The following is a 15,590-nucleotide window of genomic DNA, read 5'->3' on the forward strand; positions in this document are numbered from 1 at the left end:
ATTGAGTCGTCCTGCAGCCAGCTCCGTCTGCTTCTCATTGGCTGCAGCATTCAGGCGCGAAATTAGATAACACACATTGGTACTTTTCATTCATGTTGAAATGGAGGCTCAGGCTGGTGTCCCAGGACTCGATGAACACGTAGCTGAAAAGCAAAAACGTCTCTGCAGGTACCGGGAGGACTGGGCAGGGAAATACCCCTGGATAACTGCAGTTTTACGTGATGCAAACAAAACGTTTTGCAATGTACAGTGTACAGGAAGGACTTTGGTATCCCCCCCCTCCCCAGTCCCAAATGTTACCTATTCTCATCCGGTCACCCTATGTATAGTACAGGTGTTGGATTGCAATTCATATTTGGCTTGTTTGGATACAAAGATATACTGTACCTGCTTATTGGGATTTTCCGAAACATAAGCAGGGTACATCTTTGTCATTTTTATAGATAGGTTTATGTGTACTGACATATTGATGTCTTCGATGAAGATCTAACACCTTGATGTTGCGTTTGTTCCGCAGAGGATGCTAAGAGGATGGCAATCAAAGAAGAGCAGTTGGATCCAGAGTATGAAAGCTGTAGTGGGCTGCATGGGGATGCAAAGCAAAACAGCAACTCCTCCTACTAAAAGATTCAGATGAGAGGAGAAGAAACAGGCCTGTCTGCTGTAGCAACAGGTAGTGTAGTTACCATGTAGTTCTACATATATTTAGTTGGAACCAGATAGAATTGGACTTAGTTTCAGGTGCATACACCCTAACTGTAAATAACTCTAAACCACTGTGACTGATTACCAAAGCAATTTAAAGAAGTCTGTTGATTTTCATACAACCACGATTTGAAGTGAACCCATGACCTTATCCATCCTGGAAGTAAAATTAGATTTGTCAGTTCGAAAAACATTTTAAGGCACGCACTACAGTTTTGGTAACACTGCATGCAGAAAATACCACAGGACACCTTTAAGTTTACATCACTTGTAGTATAAGTGACAGAAAACACATTAAACGTTGCCATTGGTCCTTTTTAAAATATCTTTTGGGTGATTTCTAGAAATAAAATAAACTGCTGAACTATTCCAACATATTGGTTGATGACTTATAAATGCCTTCTGCAAGCAGCACAATCCATCTGTTTGGTTTGTATTGTGGTATCTTGCAGAAATGGACATTGTAGGCCATTCAGCGGACAACATGAAACGGAACCACAGCAGCTGGAGAGGTATCGCTCAACAGAAACCAGATATCAGCTGTACTAGTAGCATGATGCATCAATGAGGGTAAGAACCCCTCTGATGACACCACAAGAAAAGAGGAGTCATACAGTTTCCAGAGGCTTCGCAATGTGACGCACAAGGGAGAAAGTGCCCACAACGGTTACATTTTCTAATTCTCAAACAAACTGTGCATGTTTTTGGTGTTCTTTTTTATCACTATTTATTGCATTTTGTAAGGTACGTGTCCAGTGACTTATTTTTGTATTTTTAAAGAATGACATTTTATGATTTATCAGCTGTATAAAAAAGGGAATTGTACTCTGGAATCTGTAATTACAGAGTTATTAAATCTCTTCTAAAGCTGGCATGTTTATTGTCTTATTGTTTAGCATTCATGTACAGTATATAACCAATAACGTAGGGAAACACACACGAGCCTAGAAAGCATGATTAATGCTTTTTCTTGAGTGGAAAGTCATATTTTCAAAGCTCCATGATTCCCAGCCGCTGTTCATTAAATCCACTGATGCATAGTTTAAATAAAGCTGCTGACAAACAACATTTAAAAAGCTAGAAAAAAATCTGTCATCAAAATGTCAATGACACATTTAATGGATCAATTCATTTTTGTCTGGGTACAATATGTACGTAGCAACTGCTATTTAAAATACAGATATAAAGAACACATTTCCTATTCTTGGAACCAGGCAACACTAAAGAATGTGTTATCCTTTTGATGTAACTGCAATTCGGTTTTGCACTGGGCTTAAACACAGTGCTATGTGGAAATTAGTTAGGGCAAAAACAACTTTACATCATTGTTGTTGCTTTTTTTATGGGAAGCTCACAGTTTGGTAAGATATGTCCTCATATTGCTGCTGTAAAAAGTAACAACCACCAATGATGTCTTATCAGGTTGTATTGATTTATTTTGTAAATAAAGAAAATCTACAGGTCAATTAAACTGCCCCATTATAACCTTTAGGCTGTGTAAGGTGAAAGTTGGAGCTGTATTTATTATTCATACTGTGTGTGTGTATATATATATATATATATATATATATATATATATATATAAATAATATAAAATCCTGTGTTAAAAACAAAAAGAACACTGGAAATATACTTTAACCTGCTATATTTTGTATTATAGTAGTAACAGTAATATATAGTCAGTAGCCAACTAGGTGAACCGGAAATGTTGAGTACACCAAAGTTTTATTGCAGAAGTGTGAAGTATGGGTCCCCTGTATACGGAAAATGACGGATGCTAATTTGCATAGTTGAGCAATTTGCTAATAATAGAATTAGCATTATTAGCTTAATAGTCCAGTTTGACTAATATTTGCACTGTATGGCCAATTTGTACAATAGTGAGTGGTTTTAGGGTTTTAGAGGATGCTTATTTCTTTTCTGGCATTTTGTAATTATAGGTTATTTTTATGGTAAACACAATCTACATTTCAGCATATGAGTGTTTTTGTGAATGTTGATGCATTGTTTTTAGGGTTTAGTTAAGCTGAATCCCCTCCTGACACTTTTGAATATCCAATGCTTTGGATAAATGATGAATCTTTGTTTGGCTGAATGTTATGCATTTCTGGAGGAAAAGCAATGCAAGTATTTGAAATAACTTCTTTGATTTGCAAATGTACGATACATACTAATAGGGTAGCTATTTAAGACTTTAAGAAATCAGTGGTGTGAAAAAGTGTTTGCCCCCTTCCTCATTCCTGTTCCTTTGCATGTTTGTCACACTTAAGTTTTCGGAACATCAAACCAATTTAAACAATAGGCAAGGACAACACAAGTAAACACAAAATGCAATTGTAATGAAGGTGTTTATTATAAGGTGAAAAAAAATCCAACCATCATGGCCCTGTGTGAAAAAGTGATTGCCCCCCTTGTTAAAACATACGTTAACTGTGGTTGTCCACACCTGAGGTCAATTTCTCTAGCACACCAGGCCTGATTATTGCCACACCTGTTCACAATCAAGGCATCACTTAAATAGGAGCTGCTTGACACAGTAAGGTCCACCAGAAGATCCTTAAAAGCTACACATCATGCCGAGACCCAAAGAAATTCAGGAACAATTGAGAAAGAAAGTAATTGAGATCTATCAGTCTGGAAAGGGTTATAAAGCCATTTCCAAAGCTTTGGGAATCCAGCGAACCACAGTGAGAGCCATTATCCACAAATGGCGAAGACATGGAACAGTGGTGAACCTTCCCAGGAGTGGCCGGCCGCCCAAAATTACCCCAAGAGCGCAGCGACGACTCATCCAAGAGGTCACAAAAGACCCCACAACAACGTCCAAAGAACTGCAGGCCTCACTTGCCTCAGTTAAGGTCAGCGTTCATGCCTCCACCATCAGGAAAAGACTGGGCAAAAATGGCCTGCATGGCAGAGTTCCAAGGAGAAAACCACTGCTGAGCAAAAAGAACATCAAAGCTCGTCTCAATTTCTCCACAACACATCTTGATGATCCCCAAGACTTTTGGGACAACATTCTGTGGACCGATGAGACAAAAGTGGAACTCTTTGGAAGGTGTGTGTCCAAGTATATCTGGCGTAGAAGGAACACTGCATTTCATAAAAAGAACATATTACCAACAGTAAAATATGGTGGTGGTAGTGTGATGGTCTGGGGCTGTTTTGCTGCTAGGACCTGGAGACTTGCCGTGATAAAAGGAACTATGAATTCTGCTGTCTACCAAGAGATCCTGAAGGAGAATGTCCGACCACTGTTCGTGTACTCAAGCTGAAACAAACTTGGGTTCTGCGCAGGACAATGATCCTAACACACCAGCAAGTCCACCACCGAATGGCTGAAGAAAAACAAAATGAAGACTTTGGAGTGGCCTAGCCAAAGTCCTGCCCTGAATCCTATTGAGATGTTGTGTATGACCTTAAAAAGGCCGTTCATGCTCGAAAACCCTCTAATGTAACTGAATTAGGACAATTCTGCAAAGATGAGTGGGCCAAAATTCTCCAGGACGCTGTAAAAGCCTCATTGCACGTTATCGCAAACGCTTGGTTGCAGTTGTTGCTGTAAGGGTGGCCCAACCAGTTATTAGGTTTAGGGGGCAATTACTTTCACACAGGGCCATGATGGTTTGGATTTTTTTCACCTTTAATAATAAACACCTTCATTTACAAATTGCATTTTGTGTTTGCTGTGTTTTCCTTGACTATGTGTAAATTGGTTTGTGTTCCGAAACACTTAAGTGTGACAACAATGCAAAGGAACAGGAAATGAGGAGGGGGCAAACACTTTTACACCACTGTATGTGCAAAATACACTTTATATATGCCATACAAGACAGACCCTGTAAGTTGCTAGGGGCAACGTCCAAATGGCTGCCCATGTTGGTCCGCCAGTTGCAAGATCCAACAAGGGCCCAGTTAAAACTCCACCAAATGCAAGACTTAAAACTGAGTCTGGGCCAACCGAGTCAGCCCACCAGACGCAAGGCTAACCAAGAGGGCCTTACCTCCGCACTACACAAAGCACACATTGGCTACCACCTTCAGGCAAACTGCTATGACTCACAATGAATTAACAAAAGGCAGCCTCATCAGCCTGATCCACCAGCTGTGGATATCACCTTATTTTGGATGGGACAAGACTACGGGCCTAAAGGAAGGAGAGGAACTGATTATGCCCACCCAGGATTCAAGTCCAGTTGTTCCTCCTGCTTTGTTACTTGTTGTCAGCTGTGGTTGCAAAGCCGGGTTGAAACTTGCAATCAGCAAAGCGCAGCTGTACAGCTGTATGCTGGCCTGTAGTAGCCTACAGTTAGTGTTTGCAAAGGCAATGATGTAATGCTGCATCATACTATACAACAAAAGAGCACAAAGAGAGGGATGAAGGGTCTGGAGAAGATGATGAGAAAAGAAGAGGATAGTAAAGATGGTCTGCTGCTTTCCATAGCAGTGCGTAGGGAGACACGTCTTCCATGAAGGCAAGCTAGTGACTTCAGTGCTGGGGATTAGGCGCTTTTTGGTAAATTCCATCCTGGTTGCATTCAAGGTTACAAAGTTCCTCTGATTGTACAGAGCCAGAAAGAAAGCTGTTGCTTTTGTGATCTGACTTTGGGGCTTTGCCTGCCAATGCAGTGGAGAGCTACCAGGAACAACTCTTATGGCATTGAGTGCAGACACCTTCCCCTTCCAACAGGTATGAGGTGGAATACCATCCCGAAGAGCAGCCTGGCCAGAATGGAACCACATTGGTCACCCAGATTCTCTGCAAATTGCATTCATGCTGAGATTGTGCATTTTATCTGTAGGTTAGTTATTATACCAGCCTTTAACACCAATAAACCATAAAGCACAAAGACAGTTATAAGGATATATCCGCCTATCATGAGTGGCAATGCTGTCGCTTTACTGACCATCATGATTTACTTCCTACATTGAAAGAACACAGGAGTTTCATCAGCTTTGTTTGTTGTGCTTGTTTTTCAAGACTTGTCTCGACTAGGTAGGGTGTAGTCAATGAGAGCATGTAGGCTAACTCGTGGAGCTCTGTCCTTTTCTTCTATGCTCTTCATGGTCCTTTGCAGACACCTGCAACTATCTGTCAAAGATGACAAATGTTTGGGGGCCGTAACAATTAAGCCAACATCCCATGCTGGCGCAAGATCTGCCACTGTCCCAGACGAGGCCAAACCACGATAAATGAGCTGGGACGCAATGACAACATCTGGTGGCTGGGTATGGCAGACTGGAACCATGAAATAAGAGAACAGTTAGCCCCACTGGAAGCTGATGCTCATTTAGCTAACAGCTATTTTGACTAATCACTAGCTGACAGTTTGATCAGCCTAAAAAACGTATTCAAACTAACAGTACGAAAAGCGCAGCACAGCAAATTAAGATTTTACAGTAATAATAAAGACAAGTATTGAGTGATTGTATTTATATGAGACAAGTAAAGTAAAACTGACGTAACAGCTGTTATATATTTCAACAGTTATTTTAGTTTTGAGGGTCTTTACATGCTGTCTCAGCTGGTGTATGACTGAATTAGCTGTCAGCAAACGAAAGTACTTTCCAGTGGCGGTGAACGGATTTCTTTAACTATCTACGGGAACAGATTGTGCAGTATCGTAAGGCATAAATCCGCGTTCATCATGATACATCTGCGCATGCTTGAAATCTTGCACATGCGCGCAGGACAGATCGTGTACCGACAAGCTCTATTGCGGAGCACACAACTTAAGTTTGTTGTACCAAAAGTATGTTCCTTAAAGTTTTGGTGGTTGTGTATTAGCTGCACTGTTGCTTGCTCTGGAGGAGACTACTAGAACTGTTGGGTCCTTGTAAATTCTGGAGTGTGGTCTATCTGGATAGTCTCTTGAGATAACTCTTGTTATGAATTGATACTATAAATAAATTGAATAAATGAATGATATTGAATTGTTCGATATGGCTATGAGTTAATAACGCCGGCGTTCTGTTAAGGAAGACATGCTTTTTGGTGTGAAACTACTTTTCTTTAATGATTAAGTGTTTCAAATAAAAATGTTTCAACTACTTTAAAACTAGACTATGCTCCCTGCTTTACTACATACTTATTACAACTACAACAGCTAGCTGCCACATCTTATTTGCAGGAAAACATGACCTAACCTCAAAAAATGTCAACAAATTTTGGTTACAACATTTACTCAAAGAGCAAGAGTTGAAATGTGAGGTTAGTGTTTACCATGAAAATAACCTAAACGTTTGTCCAGAGTTAATAAAAAATGTGTCTAATTAATCCAAATTGTTATAGAATTGCCATTTTGAAGTCTGAAAGTGTCAGAATTGAATCAGCATCCTCTAAACCTTTAAATCATTCCAGTATTGTAGAAACTGATGGCACAGTGCAAAATCTATTGTTGATCTGGCCGATTCCGCTAATTCTGCTAATTTTGCTAATGAACAGATTATATTTCAAAAGCATTGGATATTCAAAAGTGTCAGAAGGGGATTAGCCTAACTAAACCTAAAACAGCATCAACATTCACAAAAACACTCATGATTCTGAAGTAAGATTGTGTTTACCATAAAATACTATAATTACACCGAAAGTAATTGGAACTTACCTAAATAAATCACAATAAGTACTAAAATTACCTCTTTGAAACCTGAAAATGCCAGAAAAGAAATCAGCATCCTCTAAAACCTCTAAAACCACTTACATATTGTAGAAATTGGCCATACAGTGCAAAATATATGGTCAAACTGGACGATTAAGCTAATAATGCTAATTATGCTAATTATGCAAATTGCTCAACATATGTAAATTAGCATCCGTCATTTTCCGTATACTGGGGACCCATACTTCACACTTCTGCAATAAAACTTTGGTGTACTCAACATTTCCGGGTTCACAATGGGGCTCTATGGGCTGGCTACTAGACTAATATGTAATAGTTGCAATACTTAAAAACTGCACCAAGCCGCAAAAATAACCATGAGAGACTATCAGCCAATAGAAACAGGTCTCACAGAGTTTTAAACTCGAGCAGCTCATACCATTGCTGAAATAGGTGCGTACCGTTTTGTTTGTTTCTGATTTTATTATGCAGTTTACCGAAAAAACACCATATACAAACAGACTTATTACATACAAGGCTCAGAATATCCAACAATATCTAAAAAATAACCTTTGGAGTGAAATGTTTTTGTTTTAAGTCTAAAGGATTTTAGTTTGACTCTTGTTGTACACCCACGTTTTACACTTAAGATCTTCCGGTGTCAAAGTTGACCGGCAGGGCTGTCATGTCTTTGTTGCCTCTGTTGCACCTCATATGTTGTGAATAGAAGAACGGGATAGATGGAAACATAACACTCATATGTACAGAAGAAACTGATTTAAACCTTATCCACAACAGGTATGTCTAAGGCTGTGAATACTGGGAAATTGTGTGCAATTTCTTTGCGATGAATCTTAGTGGAAGCGAAACCATTCATCCATGCTAAGTTAGCTGAACAGCTAGCTTTTTGGCTAACATTAGCTGCACTTGTGGCACTGCTACTGAATTGCTTTTAACAATATCATTCATGTATTCACCCGGAATACAAAACATCTATGATTGAAATGAGATAGCTACAAACTCTAACTTAACCTGCAAACCGTGTATTTAAAAGTATCGCAAAAGGGATAACGGTTTTTCATTCGGGTTTAGCTTTTCAGTTAGCATAGCCATGGTGCAGGTGTAAATGTGTTTTTGCAGAATTGTTGTGTGTTTAGGACATCTACTGCTGTACTTTTCATAAAATAGCTTCTGCATAGGCGTGTTTGACTTCGTTTCATTTAGTAAAAAGCCATCTAGGTTAATCCTTTTGTTTTTTTGTTTATGCCATGGTTTATCTTTTGTTAACTCCACAGTTTGTCTACAATGCACACGCATTCAGTTTCATACACTGCCAGACTCTTAAAATGCTAAACTACATGTACATCACCTAGCTATGTTTCCTCAATATGCATATTGATCTATTTAATAAAGTCAAACCACCCAAAAGATGGAAGACAAGCTGAATGGATTCCCTGTTGTCTCCCCGGAGTATCTTCAACAGTGGTGAGTCTTCATCCTCACCACAATAAGACAAGATAAACCTTTATGTAGCCATGAGTCAGATAATATCTGCAAACATCTGAATGGCAAAGTGTGATGAAAAGAAATGAAAGCATGTGCGCCCCTTTTGAGTTTTGTTTTACCATCGTTTTCATAATATGCCATTTGGGTTGTGCACCGTGAATGGTGATCAACAGTGCTATTTATATTGTTTGGTTACAGCTCGATGGGATTTTACTTTGGCTAACTACAGGGGAAACAAAGAAAAACATCTGGTTGGTTGAATGCTCTTTGGCCTTAGTATGATGTAAAGTTTTTCTATCTACAGTTTCTTGGATTCACTAACCTTTGTTAACAGGGAACCAACAGTGCAGGTTTTCCATGTGGTGTGGAAATAAGTTGCAGACAACTCTGCTAAGAATCAATTTATTCTTCTTTTGAATCATAGACATGCACACATCCCACATTTTCAGAACTGGTATACACTCGAGTTTATAGGTCCACCTCGCTAAAACTAATGCAAACTTATACAACAAATTCTTATACAACAAATTCTACATTTTAATAAGGTTATTATGTTAGGCTGTAATTCGGAGATGAAAAAGTGTTTCACGTATATACTTCACTCTTACTGACATAAAACTACGCAAACATCTTGCTTAAACGCCTCCAACTAAGTTGGCAAACTAAATACAGTTTGTCAATTTTATTAGCTTCATCTAATCTGATAAAGAATTCAGACCTAATAATAAGGTTGTCATAATGGAACATTATCCCTCATGAAGATTAACTGACTTTTAACAATTGTAGGAGAGTGTATCAGGTATGTTTACTTTAACAGTTACTAAAGTATGCATAATTAATGTGTAACACTCAATGAAATCCAGAAAAAACACACAGTTCTTACATAGTGTGGTTACACACCACAACACACTGGTCTAACTCAACTTTCCGCCTGCAGCACGTGCCGCTGCCATTTCGCGTGTCGTATTCATATTTCACCCTGTCTTTTTAAATTATTCTTCCTCATAGGGTTCAGTCTGCACAGCAGTTTCAAGCTCTCCAGGCCCAGTATTCAGGCTTCAACCACAATCATCAGTCTCACTACCCGGAGGAGCAGACAGGAGAGACAGCCATGGCACACATGGGTTATCCAGAACCCATGATGGATCAGCAGGAACAAGCCAATCCGGGAAAACGTACTATGATCCCCTTTGTACTTAATAAGATCTGATGAAAGTTTTGTAATACTGCATGAGATTAGCATGCTTGCTAGTAAGCATGCTTTTACTGTATGACGTTAGCATGCTTGCTAGTAAGCATGCTTTTTGAGAAAAGCTTTGTGGAAGTTAGTGCCAGCTTTGTCAAATATATTTGGCTTTCTAAAATAATTCTGAGCAGTATAGTGGAATGAGTGCAAGGAAGTTTAATATGCAAGAGATAGATGGAGGTCTGTCAACATTTAAAGTGAGAGGGCATGTTAAAGATTTTCACAGTTCTTCCTTTTAATATTGCCTCTGTGAATGTTTCTTGTAGCCCCAGCCAAAAAGAGAGGCAGACCAGCTCAACCCAAGGAACCCAAGGCTCCCAAACCACCAAAAGTCCCCAAGGCACCAAAGCCACCTAAGGACCCAAATGCACCTAAAGCCAAACCTGGTCCTAAGCCCAAGAAGGCCACTGAGGCTCAGGCAGATGGCAAGCAAGAGAAGATAGATGAGAGCTTCAAGAAGGTTAAGAGGAAAATTGACCGCTTCAAGGGAATGTCAGAGGAAGAAGTCATGACAAAAACTCTTCCAGACCTGCTGGAATACAACCTGGACTATGTCATTGTAAGACTCCCTGTTCAACTGTTTAAAGGTGGAGCCAAACACTGCTATCAGGAATGAATTGTGGTTTGCAAGCTTAAAAGAAACATGCACTGCTTTTTTCTAGATTGGCATTAATCCAGGACTGATGGCAGCTTTCATTGGACGGTGGTTTCCAGGTCCTGGAAATCATTTTTGTAAGTTACATGATAAAAATGTGTTTGAGTCGTGTGATTGGAAAAATGGATCCTGTGCTGGTCTGCAAAAACATTAAGAGAAGTTTTATACAAATTCTTAAGATTTTGTGAGAAGGACACAGTACAGATCCTACAGTACAATCTTTGCAAGACCCAGATTGAGTTTTAGACTTTTTTATTTTAGGTTTTTTACAGGTTCAAATAAGATAACATGTATTGGCTAGAATACATTTTTACCTCACTTCTCCCATGTTCTAAATGAAGATTAAGCAGGATGTTGTGACACCATTAACTTGTTGTTAGTCAGAGAGATGTCTCATTGGGTAACTGTTAAATTTCAGGGAAGTGCCTGTTTTTGTCCGGATTTACTGAGGAGCAACTCAACCACATGCACGACACTACTCTGCCCGTCAAATACAAAATGGGCTTCACCAACATGGTGGCCAGGGCGACACCAGGGAGCAAAGACCTCTCAAGGTAGGACTACAGACTGTTGGGGGGGGGGGAACACATGTAAGACCCATCCGTGGCATCAATCACTTATAGATTTTGATTTGATTTCTCACCATTATGTTTGATAAAACATTTGGGGCAAATGTATTGTAACCATTTTTTCATTTTGTTTTCATCTCAACAGTAAAGAGTTGCGTGAAGGTGGCAAAATTCTTGTAGAGAAGCTGAAGAAATTCAAGCCTCTAATTGCTGTTTTTAATGGAAAATGTAAGGACTCTTCTACTACAGAGCAACGGTTGCAATACAATTCTTTGTTTAAGTTAATTACAGTAATATGTTTTTGTTTCCTCCCCCCCAAGGCATCTATGAAATGTTCTGCAGAGAGATGTTTGGTAAAAAACCAAAGAAACTTGATTTTGGTTTGCAGCCTCACAAGATCCCCGACTGTGACGTGGTGAGTACCCGACTGCTTTGTTATCGTCAAATATTTTATTACAAAATGAAAAATGTATGACAGTCATTTCCCGTCCACAGGCTCTGTATCTGATGCCTTCATCCAGCGCTCGTTGTGCTCAGTTCCCTCGTGCTCAGGACAAAGTCCACTTCTACATCAAACTGAGGGAGCTCCGAGACGAGCTAAAGGGTCTCAAAAAAAGCACTGAGATCGAGGAGATTGACTACAGGTTTGACCTGAAATTGGCCAAGGGTAAGCACAGTCATCATGGATGATGAATTTGAAGTTATTTAACCTGTGTTTAAACGCTAAGTAGTTAAACATCTGTTTTCTTAAAGGGAAACTAGATTGCAGCATTGTAATATACAGAAAAAAACTCAAAGCTATAACCATCATTTAAACATGTGTAGTTTCACTACTTGTAGTGTAGTTTTTCCAGCTCATGTTTGGAATTTACTCTTCCCTTTCTTTTTCTTTTTCTTTTAACATCAACAGAGGATGCCAAGAGGATGGCGATAAAGGAGGAGCAGTACGATCCTGGTTATGAAGATGCTTACGGTGGAGCATATGCAGAGAGAGGACCTGAGGAGGGTCCAGCCCAAAGCCAGACCAACGGTCACTGTACATTCTCAAATGTAGAAAACACAGGTAACACACACACACACACACACACACACGGTTGAAACGGTTTGCTTCTGCAGAGTGTTTTCCACTCTACATTTTCTTCAATCCATGTTAGGTTGTTTAACTAAACACCTGCTGAAGTCTTTTAAAGTAAATATTCCTAAAGTGTGTCTGAGTTCTTGCTCAGAACATACAGTGCGTTTCCATAGGCTTAAGTAACCGGATTAGAGCCAGTATTCTGCATTAAACTGCTTTTCTTAAACACCTTATATGAGGACATAATGGAGATTCTGTAATCAGGGGAGGGGATCAGAGAAACCGGATTTCCCCAGCTAGATTTCTCCTGGAGTTTCTGATCTGCTGTCACACTTTCCATGTTGACACTGATATCCTTCTGAAGTGATTCAGTATCTTGAACATAATACATAATATGTCTGACAGATTCAACGTAGCAGATATCAATTGTGTCACATTATCCTCAGCACAGGGCTTCAGCCTATGTCTTGTCTGTCTTCAGAAGGAGCACAGGAGGCGACGACGTCACAAATACCAGGCCAGCTCCCAGACGGACAGTGGATGACCCAGTCCTTTGCAGACGAGATTCCAGACATCAGCGGCGGAGCAAAGGATGGCAGCGTATAAGGAAAAGACTTATTTGGCGGGTTTTTAGATGTTTTTCCTTTTTAATAGTGTCCGAGTGGAATATACACACACATGGACTTTTTTTTAGAGGTTTTGCAGAATATTCCATCTGCACTTTTTATTTTGTTTGTGGTCTTGATACATGTATGATCATCTTCATGGCAGTCTTTTTAAATATGTGAAATCAGGGACTTGACAATGATGCGCGACTGTGCTTGGGGAAGATCACGTATTTAAATATGTTTTTGCCTTTGTACTGTACTGCACTGTGATGCAGTAAATGTGTATACCTTCACGTCTACTGTTGTGACAGTAGATAATACTCCAGATGGTTATTTCAAAAGTTTGATTTATCTGTGTGAAGTCTGTATGGTCCTCTGTGAATTGAGCTTTTAGCTAGCAAATAATGTTTTACATTCATGGTGCTATGAACTGACCACAATGCAAAGTGATCACTTGATGAAACCAGACTCGATCATGTGCGATCAAGATACCACAGAGGGAATTCCTGGCAAGCCTTTCAGGACAACGTTACAAAACTCACAGGTTATATTTTAATCTTTAACCATCACTTTTTTGATTTTAGGAATTTTAGAATTATGTTTTGTATGTTTATGAAAATGTCATTCACAAGGAATTTTTACAGAACATCTGTCCATTAAAATGTCCTGATGATGCTTTTTCTATATTATTGGATTACCTTTTGTTACTTTAAATTGTCATACAACGTCGTGGGTAAATGTAGAAGTGTTTTATTTTGTAGACAATATATAAGAAAAGAAAACAGTTGAAGGTGGAGCCCAACATAGAAAGAGAAGGGCAGACATGCAACAAAGGTTGTGCGCTAGGTTGTGGAACTGGATTTCACAGTAACTTAGTGCCCCCAAAAATGCTTTAGCAGAGGTAGATTGACATGATTGACAATGTAAGAGAGATCTTTTAACATCTTATGTCCTGACCAAACCACCTGATGTTTACAGTAAATCCTTGAATTGGTTTGGCATGACACTAAACTTGCATCCTATGAAAATGTTTCTGTACCAACATTGTTCCTTGTAATACTGCTGTGATGCCGTACACATATTTTGTTAACTGAAACCAGAAAAGGCCATAAACTTTTTTTGTTTTTTTTCATACAGTCTTAAAGAAAACCAAATATTGGCAATGAAATGGCTGCATTCAGCAGATAACAACTTTGCTTCGGTTTCCCTGTCAACTCTTGATCAAATTGATTTTTGTGCACTGCGTTCAAAAAGCTGGTCTTGCAACAGAAAGGTGTGTTCATTTCATTTGATTAAGGGCAGACTAATTGCACTTTAAAATGGACTGTATTTACGCTTTTCCAGTCTCAACGACTACTCTGAATGCTTTTACATAGTACAGAAACCATTCACACATTGTGGCCAAAGCTGCCGTACAACGTGCCACCTGCTCATCGGATCAACATTCACAACAACTCGGGGTTTAGTGTCTTGCCCAAGGACACTTCGACTGCAGGGATCGAACCACCAACCTTCCGATTGGCTCGCAACCGCTCTACCACTGAGCCATAAAAGTATGATCATTTGGAATAGTTAGATTAAGCATTTGGTCACAATGTCCGGTAGTTTTTGAGGTGATACAAAGGAGTCCAACACCCAAACAAGCATTTCTTCTACACAGAAGTACACAAGTGTTAAGAGATTATAAATAAGCTACTCTATTTCTGAAAAATTTAAAAAAGGTGATAAAAATCATATGCCATTCATAACAGGTTTTACATTTGCAATGATGATGCCTTATTTCTGCCTGGTTGATGGGTGATGAAGTGTCTGTTTACATCTGTGGTTTGGAGGTGTTTTGGGGATGGGGAAGTTGGATGGGCCTGTGCAGGTAGATGTGCGTTAGAAGAGGTCCAGGTTACTGTTGTTACCAATGAAGAATTTGAGGTACTTGTTGAGGTCGTGGGTTTAATGTTTTGGTCTAGTCCTGTCTGAGTTCTGAGTTAGAGGACTTTCTGCTGCAATGCGGCTCTGTCAATGCCCTGGAGAACACAAAGAGGAGAACACAGAGACAAAATAAGCATCTTCATAAATAGGGGTTTTGCCATTAAATTTTTTATAAAGTGTTAGTTTGGCAAAGACGTTGTGTAGGCCTATGTATAGAATAACTAATAGTTACGGTAATTAACTGATTATTATTAATTTGATAAACGCAAGGTTAAAAAAAACCCACTTCAAATTATAAACTTCCAAGCACACACCTGTCGGGGTCCTTGGCTTTGCTGCTCCATGTCTGCCTGCGGAGATCTGCAGTCCATGTTAACAGCGATAATATCATGCTGGCAAAGTGTACAAAATTAAAAAGTGATGCCACCAATTAGAGAATGGAGTATGATATTAAGAGACTGTAATTCTCTTGATTAATTCCCTTGCAGTTGCATGATCAAACCTTTACCTTTTGGTGAATGAGAAGGTCAGCTCAATGGGCAACATGAGGAGGGCCAGCAGATACATGACACCTTTCACTGGAAGGAACTCAGTGAGCTGAGACCACTGGGTGTCGCCACAATGACTGTCCCTGCACGCCTCGCACAGCACTAACACACACACACACACACACACACACACACACACACACACACACACAC

The 15,590-nt window shown here is 39.6% G+C and overlaps 3 protein-coding genes across 14 annotated transcripts in view; 2 read left to right on the plus strand and 1 right to left on the minus strand.

Annotated features, from left to right (window-relative positions):
• Positions 1-1,577, plus strand: part of tdg.2 (thymine DNA glycosylase, tandem duplicate 2) — a 5,682-nt gene extending 4,105 nt beyond the window's left edge. For 8 of the 9 annotated variants that reach the window (XM_032522640.1, XM_032522632.1, XM_032522639.1 and 5 more), the window contains one exon: positions 518-1,577. In XM_032522640.1, coding sequence (XP_032378531.1) covers positions 518-624 — 107 coding nt within the window. In that variant the 3' untranslated portion in view covers positions 625-1,577. The remainder of the gene's footprint in view (positions 1-517) is intronic. The other variant, XM_032522634.1, reaches the window with a different exon arrangement.
• Positions 1,578-7,965: 6,388 nt separating this feature from the next.
• On the plus strand, positions 7,966-13,638 carry tdg.1 (thymine DNA glycosylase, tandem duplicate 1). Of its 2 annotated transcripts, XM_032522628.1 has the most exons (11): positions 7,966-8,102; positions 8,718-8,789; positions 9,819-9,985; positions 10,323-10,615; positions 10,719-10,788; positions 11,130-11,265; positions 11,426-11,508; positions 11,601-11,695; positions 11,776-11,947; positions 12,191-12,343; positions 12,837-13,638. In XM_032522628.1, exons 2-11 carry the CDS (start codon positions 8,734-8,736, stop codon positions 12,959-12,961), a joined length of 1,350 nt encoding a protein of 449 aa, XP_032378519.1. In that variant the 5' UTR covers positions 7,966-8,102; positions 8,718-8,733; the 3' UTR covers positions 12,962-13,638. The 2 variants fall into 2 exon arrangements, with proteins under 2 accessions (XP_032378519.1, XP_032378520.1); XM_032522629.1 differs by lacking the exon at positions 8,718-8,789.
• Positions 13,043-15,590, minus strand: part of LOC116693596 (patatin-like phospholipase domain-containing protein 2) — a gene marked incomplete at its 5' end in the record, with an annotated part of 7,483 nt that continues 4,935 nt past the window's right edge. For all 3 annotated transcript variants that reach the window (XM_032522645.1, XM_032522643.1, XM_032522642.1), the window contains 3 exon segments: positions 13,043-14,984; positions 15,204-15,281; positions 15,398-15,539. In XM_032522645.1, the coding sequence (XP_032378536.1) occupies positions 14,924-14,984; positions 15,204-15,281; positions 15,398-15,539 (281 nt within the window). In that variant the 3' untranslated portion in view covers positions 13,043-14,923.

Source organism: Etheostoma spectabile, chromosome 8, assembly GCF_008692095.1.
Source record: "Etheostoma spectabile isolate EspeVRDwgs_2016 chromosome 8, UIUC_Espe_1.0, whole genome shotgun sequence".
Classification (NCBI taxonomy): domain Eukaryota; kingdom Metazoa; phylum Chordata; class Actinopteri; order Perciformes; family Percidae; genus Etheostoma; species Etheostoma spectabile.